Here is a 19,126-nt window from a genome sequence, read left to right as displayed (position 1 = left end):
TATTTTGTTGTATGTTAGATAAATGTATTCTATGATTATGTGCACATATGATTATGTGCACACCTATATATGTATATGTGTATGTACATACACATATAAAATAAAATCTTCCATACAGATGTGTATTCCATATATATATGAATGTATATCTTTGTGTAAATGCATACATATTTTATTACATTATGTAAATGTATACATATATATCTTCATATATATACCACTGCGGTACAGTAAGAAATATTTGGTCTTTGTCCCTGGTTCCTAGCATAGAGTTCCTAAAATCTTTGCAATTTCCCAATGACAGGAGAATCTTCTGCTGCTCGTGGCAAGATTACACCTAAGTTTATGCTAATAAGATGACTTAGGCTAGAGCCCCTAAGTCTCTCCGCCTCCAGATGAGACCGGTCACCAGAGAGACCAAGTGATCAGAAGACGGGCACTTCCAGCCCCACCTGTGATCTCGAGGGATCGAGGGAAGGGAGCACTATAGAGACTGAACAAGGAGAGACAGAGAGGAAAACAACAACCATGGGAGTGACCTTGGTAGCGGATCTCCCCACCCTCCTCTCCTTCCACCCACTGCGGAGCTCTGATACAAAATTACAGCCCCAGCTGACACCTTGACTGCAGCTTCATGAGAGGTCTTCAGTCAGAGGCACTCACCCAACCTCTGCCTGCAACGCTGACCCACAGAAACTGAGAAAAGAAATGTGTGTTGGTTGATGCCATCAGACTTTGGAGCAACTTGTTATACAGCAATAGATACACAGGGGCAAGTCTGTGTGTGAAGCTAGTCGGTAGCAGTTCTGGAAGCCTGGCTGCATGAACCAAAGTCAGTCTATTTCCGCGTGGATGCTTCCTGGAGGATGCTTCCTGGAGGCAGTTGTCTAGTCCAGTTTAAATAGGGGTGGAGGCGGGGAACAGCAACAGAAGTGTTGTTCTCTGGGATTTTCAGGACAGTGACAATCATCAAAACTCACCCCACTCCACCCTTTAGCCCAAGAAAGTCATGGATTGATCCTGCTATATCCTAATCCATAGTGAAGATTTTTTTTTTGTCTTTGCTTGAATTTCACATTTTTGGGGCCCCCCCATCTAATTCTCCAAGTTACACTTTTTCAGTGACTCCCATCCAAATTAGGTTGATAACTGTATATGATTACACGAACCATCAGGCTTCCCCGGTGGCTCAGCAGTAAAGAATCCACCTGGAACGTAGAAGAGGCGGGAGACATGGATTTGATTCCTGGGTCAGGAACATCCCCTGGAGGAGAGCATGGCAACCCACTCCAGTGTTCTTGCCTAGAGAAACCCATGGACAGAGGAGTTTGGCAGGTTCCAGTCCATAGGGTTGCATAGAGCCGGCCACAACTGAAGCAACTTGGTACACACAACATGTACAAGAACCACCAGATGACAGGCTGATAATATATAAGATTTTTCTAGCAACAACAGGTTATAACAAATGCCATTACCACAATATTGTTACATAAAAAAGATACATCCTAGCCCCAAATTCTATGTGTTATTTTCATAGTCAGAACAATAAAATTCAGTACCAAGGAAACATTTGAATATTTGTTTGGTATATATTTAAAATGCACTTCATTTTTATTATTGAAAATTAGATTTGGGGATTATCTGGCAGTCTGGGACTCAGTGCTATCACTGCCAAGGGCCCAGGTTCAATCCCTGATCAGGGAATAAGATCCCACAAGCTGCACGTCATGGCCAAAAAAAAAAAGAAAGATTCAGTAAAGAATAATTTCTGTTTCTATTTACAAAGACAAAACAAAACACAATAACTTAAAAAAAAAAAAAACAGAATACAATCACTGGGACAATTTTGATGTAAGATTAATGCGTACCTGACAGCATTTCCTGTCAATAGGGGGCAGAATTCCAGACCGAGGAAAGGACCGGGCGCTGGTGCAAGCGAGCCAGTCGCTAAGGCAGACGGAGTGCTCCCGCTTCACTTCAGGGAGACGGTGTGTTAGAGGCTTCGCCTTCTGCAGCCTCAGTTCCCAAGGGTCAGGATCTTTTCTGAACGGTGAATTATATATTCCTGGAATCTAAAGCAGAACCACATCATTTTGGTTTTATCTTTAATTTTCACATAAAATAAAGGGAAGATAAAGTTGTCCCAGACAAATTTGACTATTTTAAACTATATAAGAGGTGGATTTCAGATTCATCTAAGTGAAAGAAAGAAGTGTTAGTCACTCAGTAGCTCAGTTGCTCAGTGTGGGACTTGTTGCGACCCCGCCATGCTTCTCTGTCCATGGGATTCTCCAGGCAAGAATACTGGAGTGGATTGCCAGTCCATTTCCAGGGGATCTTCCTGACCTAGGGATCAAACCCAGGTCTCTTGCATTGCAGGCAGATTCTTCACCCTCTGAACCACAGGGGAGTCTAATTTGTCTAAGGAGATTACAAAAGACCCTTTGTCTCCAGGCCAACAGTTTTGGAACCATTCATGGTTGAAAACTAAATACACTAAGAACAACTGAGCTACAGTTTCTGCCACACATGACTTATTTGACATAACTGTACCTGAGAAAAAAATAACAGAAGGACCTTAAGGCATTCATGTTGTTGTCTAACCATTAACTGTGTATATGTATATTTAACCATCTCTAGAAGTCATAGATTCACACACAAACTCAAATATATAATGTTTGAACCAGTTTCAGGTACAAAGTATGAACTTAATAAATATTTGATTATTTGAATGATTATTCATTATACAATCTAACTAATGGTAGTCATTTTAAGTTCTTTAAAATAATAATCTAAATGGTATATATATATATATATAAAATACATGTGCATGTACATATGTGTGTGTATATATGTGTGTGTGTTTATGTATATAATCATTCAAATAACAGCCTATACTTTTTCATTATTGGAATATAATTGCTTTACAATATTGCGTTAGTTTCTGCTGTACAACAAAGTGGATCAGCTGGTATGTATGCATCCTTTATTTAATGAGTTGTATCCATGTGGTTCTATAATGTAACATTGCCCTTGTTGTTTTATGACTGGCCTTGTCACACTATGCATCAAAATAGTCAAGACTTATTTAATACAGATCCTGTTATGCAATAGTGGTTCCATAGATGTACATGGAATAAAGGTTAAATTCAAGTTTGTAGTCCATTTTCTGAAAATTCAATGATGTTTGAATACACAAACCATAGAGAACTACAGTTTTTACTCCTTTCGTACATACACATGCATATTCATGAAGAAAACCTATATTTTAAAGGACAGAATGACTTGTTTGGTTGTTCTGTAGACATTCAATATAAAGAATGTATCCATTTAGCCTGTTTTTCCTAAAAATGTGCTTTTCTCTTATGCCACTATCAGATTCATAAATATTTCTAGTTGTTATATTTACCTCTTTAGAATAAGCAACTCTAAAGTATTATGATTAACTACAGTAGTTGCCTTTGAAGAGCTATCCTGGGGAATAGGATATTTTTGTATTTCATAAGATAAAATATATTTTATTTTATATTTCCAGTCTAATTCCTCAGTAAGTATTAACCTCTGTGTCTGTGTGTGTGTTCAGCTGTGTCCACACGGACTATAGCCATGCTAGGCGAACCCATGGACTATGGAGTGGTTGCCTTTCCCTTCTCCAGGGGATCTTCCTAACCCAGGGATTGAACCCAGGTCTCCCACATTGCAGGCGGATTCTTTACCAGCTGAGCCACAAGGGAAGCCCAAGAATACTGGAGTGGGTGAAGTGAAAGTGAAAGTGAAGTCGCTCAGTCGTGTCTGACTCTTTGCGATCCCATGGACTGTAGCCCACCAGGCTTCTCCATCCATGGGATTCTCCAGGCAAGAATACTGGAATGGGTTGCCATTTCCTTCTCCAGGGGATCTTCCTGACCCAAGGATCGAACCCAGGTCTCGAACCCACGTCCCCAACCCAGGTCCCCCACATTGCAGGCAGATGCTTTAACCTCTTAGCCACCAGGGAAGCCCACTGGAGTGGGTAGCCTATCCCTTTTCCAGGGGATCTTCCCAACCCAGGAACTGAACTAGGGTCTCCTGCATTACAGGTGGATTCTTTACCAGCTGAGCTATCAGGGAAGACCTATTCATAAGATAAAATATACCAACTGAGCTATCAGGGAAGATCTATTTCATGAGATAAAATATATTTTATTTCATATTTTATATTTCCAGGCTAACTCCTCAGTAAGTATTAACCCCTCCGTGTGTGTGTTCAGTTGTGTCCACATGGACTATAGCCATGCCAGGTGAACCCATGGACTGTAGCCCACCAGGCTCTCTGTCCATGGAGATTTCCAGGCAAGAATACTGGAGTGGGTTGCCATTTTTGACTCCAGGGGATCTTCCTGACCCAAGGATTGAACCTGAATTTCCTGAATAAACATGAAGATGATTTACCACTAGTGCCACCTGGAAAGCCCACATTCAAGTTCAAGTTCAAGTTCAGGGATTCAGTCGTGTCCGACTCTTTGCAACACCATGAATTGCAGCACACCAGGCCACCCTGTCCATCACCAACTCCTGGAGTTCACTCAAACTCATGTCCATCGAGTTAGTGATGCCATCCAGCCATCTCATCCTCGGTCGTCCCCTTCTCCTCCTGCCCCCAATCCCTCCCAGCATCAGAGTCTTTTCCAATGAGTCAACTCTTCGCACGAGGTGGCCAAAGTCCTGGAGTTTCAGCTTTAGCATCAGTCCTTCCAAAGAAATCCCAGGGCTGATCTCCTTTAGAATGGATTGGTTGGATCTCCTTGCAGTCCAAGGGACTCTCAAGAGTCTTCTCCAACACCACAGTTCAAAAGCATCAATTCCTTGCTGCTCAGCTTTCTTCATAGACCAACTCTCACATCCATACATGACTACTGGAAAAACCATAGCCTTGATTAGACGGACCTTTGTTGGCAAAGTAATGTCTCTGCTTTTGAACATCCTATCTAGGTTGGTCATAACTTTCCTTCCAAGGAGTAAGCGTCCTTTAATTTCATGCCTGCAATCACCATCTGCAGTGATTTTAGAGCCCCCCAAAATAAAGTCTGAAGCTCTTTACGACCCCATGGACTGTAGCCTATCAGGCTCCTCCGTCCATGGGATTTTCCAGGCAAGAGTGCTGGAGTGGACTGCCATTTCCTTCTCCAGGGAATCTCCCCCACCCAGGAACAGAACCCGGGTCTCCCACATTGCAGGCAGAGGCTTTATCATCTAAGCCACCAGGGATGCCGAAGCCCATATTACCCTCTATCTAATTTTGAACTGTAGTGTTGGAGAAGACTCTTGAGAGTCCCTTGGACTGCAAGGAAATCCAACCAATCCATTCTAAAGGAGATCAGCCCTGGGTGTTCTTTAGAAAGAATGATGCTAAAGCTGAAACTCCAATACTTTGGCCACCCGATACAAAGAACTGACTCATTGGAAAAGACTACGATGCTGGGAAAGATTAAAGGCAGGAGGAGAAGGGAACGACAGAGGATGAGATGGTTATATGGCATCACTGACTTGATGGACATGAGTTTGAGCAAGCTCCGGGAGTTGGTGATGGATGGAAAACCCTGGCGTGTTGCAGTCCATGGGGTCGCAAAGAGTCATATATGACTGAGCTGACTAACTAATACCACAGGAACGGAATTATCAAGCCATGATAATTTCCCACAGATTGATTTGTCAAGGTATCAGCCAGTGTATTCAGAAAAGGACAGAGAGAGAGCCAAGGAGTGGTACATGAACTCGGGCAAACTCTGTGAGATGGTGAAGGACAGAGAAGCCTGGCATGCTGCAGTCCATTGGGTTGCAAAGAGTTGGACATGACTTGGTGACAAACAACAACGTGAGTATCAACTCAGACTAGATTTCAAGTCCTATCCCCAATGCTTCCTTAATTGCTTGGGGATAAGTCTATCATAGTGCCTATCACATTGTTTCATAATTATCTTTGTGTGTGTTGGTCTTCCCTAAGCAAGCAGCTGGAGCACACGGACTCTGTTTTAGGTATTTTTGCTTCTCCAGATGCTGGGAGGGATTGGGGGCAGGAGGAGAAGGGGACAACAGAGGATGAGATGGCTGGATGGCATCACCGATTCGATGCACATGAATTTGGGTGAACTCCGGGAGGTGGTGATGGACAGGGAGGCCTGGCATGCTGCGATTCATGGGGTCTCAAAGAGTTGGACACGACTGAGCGACTTGAAAAAGTTGGCTTTAAAATCAACATTCAGAAAGTGAAGATCATGGCATTTTGTCCCATCACTTCATGGGAAATAGATGGGGAAACAGTGTCAGAGTTTATTTTGGGGGGGCTCCAAAATCACTGCAGATGGTGACTGCAGCCATGGAATTAAAAGACACTTACTCCTTGCAAGAAAAGTTATGACCAACCTAGATAGGATGTTCAAAAGCAGAGACATTGCTTTGCCAACAAAGGTCCATCTAGTCAAGGCTATGGTTTTTCCAGTGGTCATGTATGGATATGAGAGTTGGACTGTGAAGAAGGCTGAGCACCGAAGAATGATGCTTTTGAACTGTGGTGTTGGAGAAGACTCTTGAGAATCCCTTGGACTGCAAGGAGATCCAACCAGTGCATTCTGAAGGAGATCAGCCCTGGGTGTTCTTTGGAAGGAATGCTGCTAAAGCTGAAAGTCCAGTACTTTGGCCACCTCATGCGAAGGGTTGACTCATTGGAAAAGACTCTGATGCTGGGAGGGATTGGGGGCAGGAGGAAAAGGGGACAACAGAGGATGAGATGGCTGGATGGCATTACCAACTCGATGGATGAGTTTGAGTGAACTCCAGGAGTTGGTGATGGACAGGGAGGCCTGGCGTGCTGCAATTCATGGGGTTGCAAAGAGTCAGACACGACTGAGTGACTGGACTGAACTGAACTGAACTGAACTGAGGGCCTGCCAAAGTGCTTGACACTCAAAAAATGAATGCTAAATGCTTATAGAGAAAAACAATGCACTGTTCAGAAAGGCCCATGAAGTCTATTTTACTTTTACTTTCCCAAGCCACATAAATATCTTAGTAAAATTTGACTTTATTTCAAAATCTTACTGACTTCTTTTAAAGTTTTAGATTATATCCTTTCACTTTGCTTAACACTTAGGTTTCACTTTGCTTTTGAATGCACTGTGATCTAGAACCAAATTATTCTGCACCTATTGAGTCACCTCCAACTCAATTTTTCCTATGCTAAGGAAAAGTTAATGTAAGTATATTTACCTATTTTAAAAATGTTTTGAATTGACTCTTCTTAGAGAATTTTCCCCTATTAATTCCTACAAGAAAGAAAGTATTGAAAACATTATAGGCATTGTATAAGCCATTTTTTATGACATGTTAACATATTCTTACTATAATACTAAATACAGAACAAGGTGGACGCATAAGCAGATATTTTTAATGATGCTAATATAAGAAAATCTATACACACACATATTCAAAGTAGCTTTCAGTAGATAGTAACTTTCAAATTGATGGTAATTTTAATATGATTTTTTGGGTGATTTTCTAATATGAGACTATATAGCAATTGTAGTGAGAAATAATAAATATTATACTATTATATTTGATATAATAGTATAAAAAGACTAAATAGACTAAAAGACTAGTCTGACATAAAGCAGAATTAAATCTTCATAGTTTATGAAAGACATACAAGAAAATAGAATTCTGTTTTGTGATGATCTGATTAACTGAAGTCTGTTAGCTTATCATTTCCATAATCTTACAGATTAAAATGGAAAAATGCATACAATGTAACTAGATTATAATTTATCATTTAAAAAATCTATCTACCTGAATAACAGCAACCCACTGTTAACTTTACCCCATTAGAAATCTTTGATCTTCACATTTGCATGCACATGTATACATAGGCTAGATGGGAAATGCAAATAGATCGGTAGACATGATAGCTTTCTTAAATTATATTTTGCAACCTATATGGAGACCTCCTCATGTGTATTCTTTTTGCAATTTCAATCATATATAGATGAAAAATATATTTTAATTGAATGGAAAATGTATCATTTAAAATCTTCAAGGTGTCAGTATTTTAGAAATTAATTTAATACATTTGCCTAACTTTTGTCAATGAAAATGGTCCACCCCCCCAATCCTATAGCAAGCAGATACCCTATTTATATTAATACAGTATTCATTTAATTATTATTTTCTTTAAGTAAATAAAACAGCCTTAACTACTGTCTCAATGGCTATATTTCATTAATTTGCAAGCCACTTTGTAACTAAGGGTTTGTTGTGGATTTTTAAAAAAAATTATTACTATGAGTCACAGTAATAAGTAAAAAGTTAATCCTCAGGGACTATGACATATTTTTTCGTTTTCACATTTTTCACAACTTAGAAGGGCTACTGCCAAGCTTGCTTTGGGGACTTCATTTTCAGCAATAATTTTCTAGAGTGACCAACACTATGGGGAAATCTGTGCTAACTGTTTGAAAAAAAAAAGAAGCCTACAACTGAGTTATTTGCAGTACTGTCATGCTAACATTCAACTCAATAAGACCCAAGAAATCTCAGGAGAGGACGCTGCTAATAGCTTCTTACTGACCTCCCTGGATCAGGCCTGGCTGCTGACTGGTGGCCCAGTGGTGAATACGGCAAATGAGGTGTGAAAGCGCTGATTTTTTTTTTTTAAGGCTATGATTCTGACTCGTCAAAAGGAAAGGAAAAAAAGGCAATGAGTTATATAATAGATATATATTTTTCTTGAATTTCCCCCTTCAGACCCTCCATCATGGGAACTTAAGCATGACCTGGAATATTAATTATGTCAGGTTGAACAACGAGCAAATGTACCATTTGTTACCCAGTCACCCTTAGCATTACATTAATATTTTGAACCATTCCATATTTTTAACAATCTATCAGTTGGCTCTCCTCAGTTTCTATCCTCACACCAAAGTATTCTAAGGGAAAGTACTTTAAAAATGCAATTGATTTGAAAGCAAACGGATATAGTTGTTATATTTGGCACATCTACTGCTGTATTTCATGAAGAATGTTTTTATGGTCATTTTCCACTCATACGCTGACCTTTATTTTGTAATTGCCTGGAGGAAGCCATAGTCTAATTTTTTTCTCTTCTCCTTGTTATTGAGGTTTACTTTTAAAACCAGTTTCTGAAAAATAAAAAGAATTTTAAACCAGACCACATACACCTATAATTCCCATAGCACAGATACTAGTGCTTCAATTTCAGATTTTATCAGATGAGAAACAATGATTTCTCATGATTTCAAAAGTGAGTGAAATCGCTCAGTCGTATCTGACTCTTTGCAACCCCATGAACTATAGCCTGCCAGCCTCCTCCATCCGTGGAATTCTCCAGGCAAGAATACTGGAGTGGGTTGCCATTTCCTTCAAAGTAACTGCTTATTCCAGGAATGAAGTACTCTACAGGGTAGGTGGGAGTATTTAACTTTTACTTCTGCAAATGATAATTACATAGCAAACAGGAGCCACTGATTGCCATAAAAAGAAACAAAATTTAAAAGTATTTTTCATATATACAATACTATATATAAAATAGGCAAATAATAAGGAGCTACCTTATAGCACAGTATACTCAATTTAAAAAAATTTTTTTTATTGAAGTATAGTTGATATGCAATGCTGTGTTAGTTTCAAATATAAAGTGGTTCAGTTATACATACATATGTATATTCTTTTTCAGATTCTTTTCCCTTATTGTTTATTGTAAAATACTGAATGTAGTTCTCCTCAATATCTTGTAATAACCTATAATGGAGAAGTATCTGAAAAAGAATATATATAATATACGTATGTATAACCAATCACTTTGCTGTACACTTGGTACTAACAAAACATTGTAAATTTTATTATACTTCAATTTAAAAAAAGATCTTAAAAGAGTATTTTCTTGCCCCATTAGTTAGATTCTGTGAATACCATGAGAGATGAGCTGTTCTAAATGGAGGACAGTCTAAAATTTGTGTGGGTTCTAAGTTTCTATAAAATATGATTTTAAAAAATAACGCTAGGCAAGCACACAGAAGAGTAGCAAAGGTCTCTAATAACTGGAAAAGTCGAAGTGGGCCAGGGAACTGTGAATGAAATATCTGCCGGGGTAGGGACTACTGAATCAACACTGACCAATGCACTTCATCATAATTATCGGGACATACTAGTGCCAGGGGATTTATAAAACTCCCACTCAGCAAACAATTGCTCTGCCATTAAGAGATAGTCAAGAGTGTTAACAATGTCACAGGCCAGCATTTAGTAAGATATTCTACATTCAATTACTCTTGCTGAGAACGAAAAGGAAACATGGTCGTTTCTCAGATACAGACAGTAGTCATGTTAACCCTCAATACAGCACTGCGGAAGGAATAACAATTTCAGGGAAACATTAGGGATTCACAGAGAATCCCTGATTTGGAATCGTTCTTACTTATTCAAGGCAATATTTTTTTTAAAAAATTTTACTGACTACAAATGCTTTTTCTCATCTTTCACTCTATGAAGAAATAAAATGTTTAAATGTCTTCAGTCAAAAGAAAGAGGGGTCATGCCATGTTAAATGCAAATCCCAGGTATAGCTGGCTTTATTAGTTAACAAATGGTTTTTATGAATCATTAGGATACCCTAGTCATTATTATCATATGTTAAAATATTCTCATGAAATGTTGATTTAAATGAAGAAATTTTAATAAGAAAACATTTTCTACATATTAATTCAGTTCAATAAATATTGAGCATCCACTAACTTTACCTGTGGTGGATTCATGTCAATGTATGGCAAAACCAATACAGTACTGTAAAGTAAAATAAAGTAAAAATTAAAATTAAAAAATATATAAAATACAATACAATACAATAAAAAAAAATAGAAACACTTTGCTGGATCTCGGGTGGGTACAGAGATGAATAAAAAGTGATCACTCCCATCAAGCTGTTCTTGGGTGGAGGAGGTGGGAGGGATTAGGAAAACAATTTTGTTACTGATAACAACATAACCAGCCTGTGGTAAGTATCCTCTAATAACTTGTATAAGAAGTATACACCGAAGGTTATGGTAAAGGTATGTATCATATAGAAAACCCTATGGAAAGAGGATCTGAATTTGTTCTAAAGATGAGTAGAATTTTCACAATAATAAAAGGAAAAAAGGTAGTCCAGGCTGAGGGAATGGTAAAAATAAAGACACGGAAAAAACATAGGGGACATGTTCAATGAACATTACTTTGGCCAATTTATGCAGGAAACCATAGTCAGAAACGAGCCTGTGAAGATAAATCAGAACCAAATTCCAGAAGGCTGCAAGATTGCACTTAATTCTACATCGAATGGGAATCTCTTGATTTTTGCATTCTCCTTTAGAAAGCAACCTGAGGGGGAAGTATGAAGCAGGACCTTCTGGCACACAAAGCCTACAGAAACAGACCCGGTGGGAACAGAGGCAAAAAAAAAACACAGTTTAAAGAGACAGAGCAAGCATCAAAACCAGACTCTAACATGGCAAGGATATTGGAATTTTCAGACCAGGAATTTCAAACAATTGTGATTAATAAGTGAAGGGACTGAACACACAGTAGGCAGTATGCAGGAACAGATGGGCAATGCTGGCAGAGATAGGGAAATTCTAAGTAGGAATCAAAAAGAAATGCCAGTGAGCAAAAACATTATAACAGAGATGAAGAATGCCTTGATGGATTTATTTGTCGACTAGGCAAGGCTGAGGAAAGATTTCTGACCTAGAGCACATTTCAGGAGAAACTTCAAAAAGCAAAAGAAGAAAAAAGGAAGGAAAGAAAGGAACAGACGAATTATTTGAAGAAACAATGACTGAGGATTTCTCCCATATTAATGTCAGACACCAAATCACATATCCAAGAAGCTCAGAGACCACTAAGCAGGATAAATGCCAAACAAAATGAACCAAAAAACCCCTCAAAACCCTACATATGGGTGTATCATATTCACATTTCAATAAAATCAAAGATTACAAAATCTTATAAAAAGCAGAGCGGATAAACATCTCACTTAACAGAGGAGCAAAGATAAGAACTACATCCAGTTTTTCCTCAAAAACCACACTTGGCAAGATGAGCGTGGAGTAGAATACGCAACACAGAGTGAGCCCTCATTATGGAGTTTGGGTGATAACGATGTGACAGCACCCTTATGGCAGAAAGTGAAGAGGAACTAAAGAGCCTCATGACAGTGAAAGCGGAGAGTGAAAACGTTGGCTTAAAGCTCAGCATTCAAAAAACGAATATCATGGCATCCGGGCCCATCACTTCATGACAGATAGATGGGGAAATGAAGCAGTGAGAGACTTTACTTTCTTGGGTTCCAAAATCACTGCAGGTGGTGACTGCAGCCATGGTATTAAAAGAAGCTTGCTCCTTGGAAGAAAAGCTATGATCAACCTAGAGAGCATATTAAAAAGCAGAGACTTTACTTTACCAACAAAGGTCCATCTAATCAAAGCTATGGTTTTTCCAGTGGTCAAGTATGGATGTGAGAGTTGGACTATAAAAAAAAAGCTGAGTGTGGAATAATTGACACTTTTCAAGTGTGTTGTTGGAGAAGACTCTTGAGAGTCCCTTGGACTGCAAGGATATTCAACCAATCCATCCTAAAGGAAATCAGTCCTGAATATTCACTGGAAGGACTGATGCTGAAGCTGAAACTCCAATACTTTGGCCACCTGATGAGAAGAATTGACTCACTGGAAAAGACCCTGATGCTGGGAAAGATTGAAGGCCGGAGGAGAAGGGGATGACAGAGGATGAGATGGTTGGATGGCATCACCAACTCTATGGACATGAGTCTGAGTAGGCTCCGGGGGTTGGTGATGGACAGGGAGGCCTGGAGTGCTGCAGTCCATGGGGTCGCAAAGAGTCGGAGCGACTGAATTGAACTGATGTGGGAGGGGGTAGAGAGTACAGTCATCCCTTGGTGTCCTTAGAGGATTGGTTCCAAGATCTGTCTCCCCAATCCTGCAGATATCAAAGTGCAAGAATGCTCTGATACGTTATATAAAATGGTGGAGTATTTGCATATAAGCTGCACACATACACACTCATATGTCAAATCATCTCTACAGTACTTACAATGCCTAACACAATGTAAATGCTATGTAAACAGTTGCCTGTGCACAAAATTCAAGTTTTGCTTTTTATGAACTTTCAGGCAGTTTGAGACTTGAATTCATGGTTGGTTGAATCTACAGATGCAGATTCTGAGGATATGGAGGACTGATTTTATACGGCAACTTCTGGCTCAAATTTGCTATGAACATAACATTGCTCAAAAAAAAAAAAAAAACGCCTATTTTTAAAAAGTTGAATATGCGCTTCACATATAATACAACAATCCCATTCCTGGGAATCCACACAAGGGATATGAAAATATACGTCCACACAAAGACTTGCATGCAAATGTTTATAGTAGCATTATTCATAGATGCCAAAAACTGGATGTAATCCAAATATTTATCAATAGGTTAATAAATTAACAGAATGTAGTTATCCACTCAATAATAAAAAGAAATGAAATACCGATATATGCTGTCACATGGAAGAATCTCCAAAATGTTATGAAAAATGAAAAATAAAGGAAGTTCCATGCAATACCACATATTGTATATTGTGTTTGTATAAAACACCCAGAAAAGGCAAAAGTAGGTAAAGAAATGTGTAGAGCCATGAGGAACATGAAAATCCTTCTGCTTGATTTTGCTGCAAGCCTAAAACTGCCCTAAAACAAAGCCTATTAGAAAAAAAAAAAAAGGTAAATGGCATCATCAGCTCTCAATATCTTAAGGCGAAAACCTGAGAAACATCCTTGATGATGAGTGATCTTCCCTCATTGCTTATAGCCACTCCACCAACAAATTCTATTAATTCTTCTTTCAAAATATATATCCAATCTGTAAACTTCTATTAATATCCGTGGCCACCACCCTTATCTAACTTCAAACTTATATTTAGTCTCCCTCCATCTGCTCTGTTTTGAACCCCTGTTACCCTCTACAGGGAAACCAGAGTAAAATTACAAATTTAGAAATTGTTTTTGTCTCTAAAATGCTATATATGGCTTTTCAATGCACCTAAGAAAACCTAACAAAGTCTTAACAAAGTCCTTTTTTTCAGTTCCAACCTCATTTCAGCCACTCTTCCCATCCCTCATCACATGCCATCCACACTGGCTTGCTTTTATTTCCTCAAAGCATGCCAGGCTCTTCCATGACTCAAATTCATCAAAAATGTATTTTTTCTTACCTGCTTACTTGCCTGGCCAAACTATACTCATCCTTAAAAATTCACATTAAATATTACTCCTTTGGAAAGACTTGTGCTTTCACACACATTGTCCTACTATATCCTTTCTCTCAAAGTTCCCTGTTCATTTTCTTCATGGCACTTATCACTTTTAATTTTACACATATATGACTATTTGTTCTTGAATGTCTGTCTCCCCGCCTATTAGAATTTAAGCTCCATAAAGAACAACATCCATTTTCTTGGCATTTGCATACTTAAGTTTGTAGTTCTCAACTCTGGCTAAATGTCAAATTCATTTGGAGAGTTTGAAAAATACTAATGTCCAAGCCCTACCCTAGACCAATTCAATTGGCATCTTTGAAGCACATGTCCAGGTATTCGTTTACTTTTGTTTTTGAAGAAGAGTTGAGAACCCTGACTCATTACGTTTTTCAATACCTGGCTCCAAGCAGACCAGCAAGCCATGTTAATCTGCTTAAGTGACATAAGACCAGAAGTCTGAGAAGGAGGTGAAGTTTGCTTACCCAGAGGGAAGAACAGAGACTGGTGGGAACAGAAGAGTGACATGGACAGAGAGCATTTTATGGAAACAGAGGCAAAAAAAAACATGGATAACAGGTTAATCAAGAAGAATATAAGGGAGTGTAGAGTTGCGGGAAAATCTTGCCTTTAGAACCCGGGCAGAGAATTAGCAAGAAGAGCAGTTATGTGGGAATATTCACCTCTGTTTGGCAGACATTAGGACTGAGCTTCCCACATAGCATTCAGGTTGAAAGGTCTAATGTGTTGTCATCAGAGTAGGTCTGGAACTTAAGAGAGTGGTCACAGCCAGCAACCAGAGTGTTTCCTGAATGAAAAATGGCTGGAGGTGTGAAAATGGATGGAGTCACTGAGGGAGAGCAGAGAGACTGAGGGAATTTTTTCCAAGGAAGAAGTCGTAGTGTGTATTTATAAGAAGCAAAAGGGAGAAGAGAGGCTCAGGAGGTGAAGGGCACTGGAAAGAGTGAACGGCGGGGGCTGGAGGGCTTGGGCATGACGTCAGGGAGAAGATGGCTTCGTGGAGGAGGTCACCAGGGTCAGATGCCAGGGAGGGTGGAACGGCATAAGGACAGACACCGCACACCTGGAGAGGTAACTGGAAGGTGACAGCTGACCTCTGCAGAAGCAGAGTCTGTTCTTGTGGCAGAAACATCGTGACTCATTGAATGTGAGGAGGAAAAAAGAAGAGGAGGCTGGTTTGAGGTTTCCAAAATACAGCATTATCATGATGACTCAGAAAACCTTGGGACTGAAAGAATATCTTCCTCCTCCCCAGTCAGGATTCTCCTTTAACCATATTGCATTATCAAAAGATTTACTAAGAAAGATTTCCTGTGAAAGATTTCCTGGGAAATCTTGCCCATTATACGATTCCTTTCTCTCTTTATCTCTAAATGTTACTGGTCCCTGCAAAAACTGATGAAAGTTCCTTGTTTTCTTCCTTAGGCATTTCTCTAGACCTGTTCCATCCCCCAATCTGTAGCAAGGTGCACCCACCATCACCCCCACCACCCCTATGATCCCCAGTTTGGCTTCCTTTAACGTTTTCTTCTGTCTACTAGCTTGGCAGGTTCTCCAGATTTGGCTTTGATTCCTCTCTTTCAATTTCAGTCACAGCCTCGATAGTTTAGAAAACAAATACAAAATAGTGAAATTACCGTTAACATGGACAGAAGGCCATCCTGGAAGAGACCGTCGTGGGTGGGGGGTGGGGGTCGGGGTGGGGGCGGGCGGGGAGGATGCCCAGTGTCGAGCAGGATCTTGAAAGAAAAGATGGGATTTGTTTGGTGTGTAAAGTGGGGAGAAGTCATTCCCAGCAAACAATAACACAAACACAACATACAAAGGAAGAGAATCTTAAATAACTTTGATATTAAAAAGCTATAAATAGCCCCATATAATAACAGAATAAACACGATACACAGGAATTACTGGAAAAAAGTGAGGAGAAATGATCAAAGAGTGGGAGGAAAAGCTGACCATATTGTCACCAAGGCAGAGGAGGCCACAAGATCACTGGAGTGATGGGCAGCATGCAGACCTCTGAGAGGTCCTATGGATTTACAGCTTAGAGATTCCTGGGTGACTAGATCGAGAGTTATTCTCAGTAGAGCAGTGAAAGTGGACACCCCATTCACAGTGATCTGGAAACTCCCCACTGTGACTCCTCTGATAAACAATTGCCACCCATTCTGAACTGGCTTCTTACACACAGGAATGAAACCTGGATCCCCTAAGGAAAATAGAGGAAACACAGCAAAAGATGTTTTTATGATCACCATCCCTTTAGTTACACACCTTTTTTTACTCTCTTTGGAAACCCCATGTTTTCTCTTGCATGGGGCTTCTCTGGTGGCTCAGACGGTAAAGCGTCTGCCTGCAATGCGGGAGACCCAGGTTCAATTCCTGGGTCGGGAAGATCCCCTGGAGAAGGAAATGGCAATCCACTCCAGAACTCTTGCCTGGAAAATCCCATGGACGGAGGAGCCTGATAGGCTACAGTCTATGGGGTCTCAAAGAGTCGGACATGACTGAGCGACTTCACTTCTCTTGCTTGGTTCTTCAACAGAGGATTTGGTTTGAAGATGATTCCATAGTTTGGGGTTAAAAGGTGACTTCCAAGAAATTAGTAGCTAAAAGAAAAATGCCTGGCATTATAGAAACAGGCAAGTAAATGAAATTTTTCTTCTGTTAAAGAAAATGTACCAATGGAATGGAGCATTTGTCAAGCATCACTTCCAGGGTTCTATAGGACTCTGCAAAAAAAAACTGATATCCCATGAGTCATTGAAGAAGGGTTATTTCTTAAGGAAACAAGATAAATTAATTTTAAACTTTATCAAAGTCTTATCAAAATTTTTAATTTTATCCATGCTTCTTGGCCATAGAACACTATGTTGCCTTAATCTGGTTGGCTACAATCTTGTGTCCAGATCCTAAAGGCCACCTTGTTTTCAGACCACTATGTTCTCACACAGTTCTGTTCTGAAGACCTGTGGCTTCTTGGATGGAAATTATGAACTAGTACCTACCAGATATCAGTTATACCTGCCACTTTGTGACAACTGAGCTCAGTGATAACGATTTTTGTACTTTTCTGTATGTTTCCAAGAAATAAAAATCTTATTTTAGCTTTTTTAAGTTATCTTTTTGCTTTCCTATTTTTGCTCTGGTCTCCTCAATGGTAAGGATCCTAGAAAATTCCATCCCATACGCTTCATGACCCTATTATCTTTTATTACTACTTTAACTATAAGCCCCTCTGGTGGTAATATAATTTGATAACATAATTTTTTCAAAAGAACTTGGCCAATTAATATTTTGATCAAGAAACTGACCTATTCTAAAACAAATAACAGTCTGGTCTCTGTTTTGGGTGATGTACTACTGGGTTGTTTTACAAGTTTGTATGCGTTTTGGGGTTTTTTTTTCCTTCAAAATTTGAGGAAATAGTACTACCCTTGTACTTTTTAATCCATAATTCACTTCCGCTCTATAATATCACTGTACTAGCTGAAATAAAAAACAGGCACAGCAACTTAAATTTCTCCACAATAGGATATAGTTGGATCAAGCAACTGTCTATTTATTTTTTGGTGAAACTGAGTTTGCCCAAAGAGTTTTCTGCTAAATTAATCACAGCTCTCCTTTACATTGCTGGTATATCCATCCTCAACTACCCTGTTACTCTTCCTCATTCCCTTGCCTAGAATCTTTTCAACCTTGCCGTGTGGAACCCATCTCCTGTCTATGCTAACCCACTCGGCTATGGCCTCAAACTTTTCAATAAATACATTTTCTACCTTTTTTAAAAGTTATAACTGAGGCTGCCTTCTTGTCAGAGCAACACTTCCCTTGCAGCCCTCCTGAGCAAAGCATTCAGATGCAGTACTTCCCTGGATTGCAGTGACCAGGGATAGATTTGCATTATCTCAGTGCCCCAATGTCACTTTCAAATCTTGCTGCATCTACCTTCTTGCAGTCTGAATATCTCTTCTTTTGTCCTTCCTTATGGTTATTATATACAGACTCGCTGGGCATTGCTCCATATTCATGATAGCCTTTGGCATGTCATTCAGGCTTCCCTTCTACTTTGCGTTCTGGCAAAATTTTAAGTGATTTTCATGTATAGACAGGCAACCATTCCAACAGTGATCTTCACAGTTCTTCGACTCCTTCACCTTCACTGACCTTCACCCTGATACAGCGTTAGCCATGCCCTACATATCGTCGTCATCCAAGTCTGCTCTGTGTTAATAATTCAATAAGCTTAGACACAAACATCTCATCCTCTTAACTTTCTAGTCTCCTAGATCCCACATTCTTAGTTAACCATAAGATCGATTCCCAAAAGATCTCAAGCGGAGTGATCTCTCAAGTTTTTCCTAATCTATTACCTCTTCTTGCCCTCACTTTTTTCCCCTAGTAATCTGAATCACATGGTTGGTTATTTTAATGACTCAGGTTCCAACATCCATCATCCTGGCCATGCCCCAAACCATAATCCATTCAACTATGCAGTAAAACTTACTGGTTAATTAATTAAATCTGAATTCCCAACTCTATCTTTCACTTCTTCTGTGATCCTAGCCTTTATTACTTAAATTCACTGTAACATGGGTACTGTGATAAGCCACATCAGTCATGTTTGACTCTGGGGGACCTCATGGACTGTAGCCCACCAGGCTCCTCTGTCCATGAGATTCTCCAGGCAAGAATACTGTAGTGGGTTGCCATTTCCTCCTCCAAGGGATCTTCCCAACCCAGGGATTGAACCCAG

The 19,126-nt window shown here is 39.6% G+C and overlaps 1 protein-coding gene across 4 annotated transcripts in view; it reads right to left on the bottom strand.

Moving 5' to 3' along the window:
* Positions 1-19,126, bottom strand: part of SPATA17 (spermatogenesis associated 17) — a 250,526-nt gene that overhangs the window by 102,212 nt on the left and 129,188 nt on the right. For all 4 annotated transcript variants that reach the window (XM_069544611.1, XM_069544612.1, XM_069544609.1 and 1 more), the window contains exon 7: positions 1,869-2,072. In XM_069544611.1, coding sequence (XP_069400712.1) covers positions 1,869-2,072 — 204 coding nt within the window. The remainder of the gene's footprint in view (positions 1-1,868; positions 2,073-19,126) is intronic.

Source organism: Ovis canadensis, chromosome 12 (genome assembly GCF_042477335.2).
Source record: "Ovis canadensis isolate MfBH-ARS-UI-01 breed Bighorn chromosome 12, ARS-UI_OviCan_v2, whole genome shotgun sequence".
Lineage (NCBI taxonomy): Eukaryota > Metazoa > Chordata > Mammalia > Artiodactyla > Bovidae > Ovis > Ovis canadensis.
Note: the sequence above shows the minus strand (reverse complement) of the source record. Positions and strands in the feature narration are given on the sequence as shown.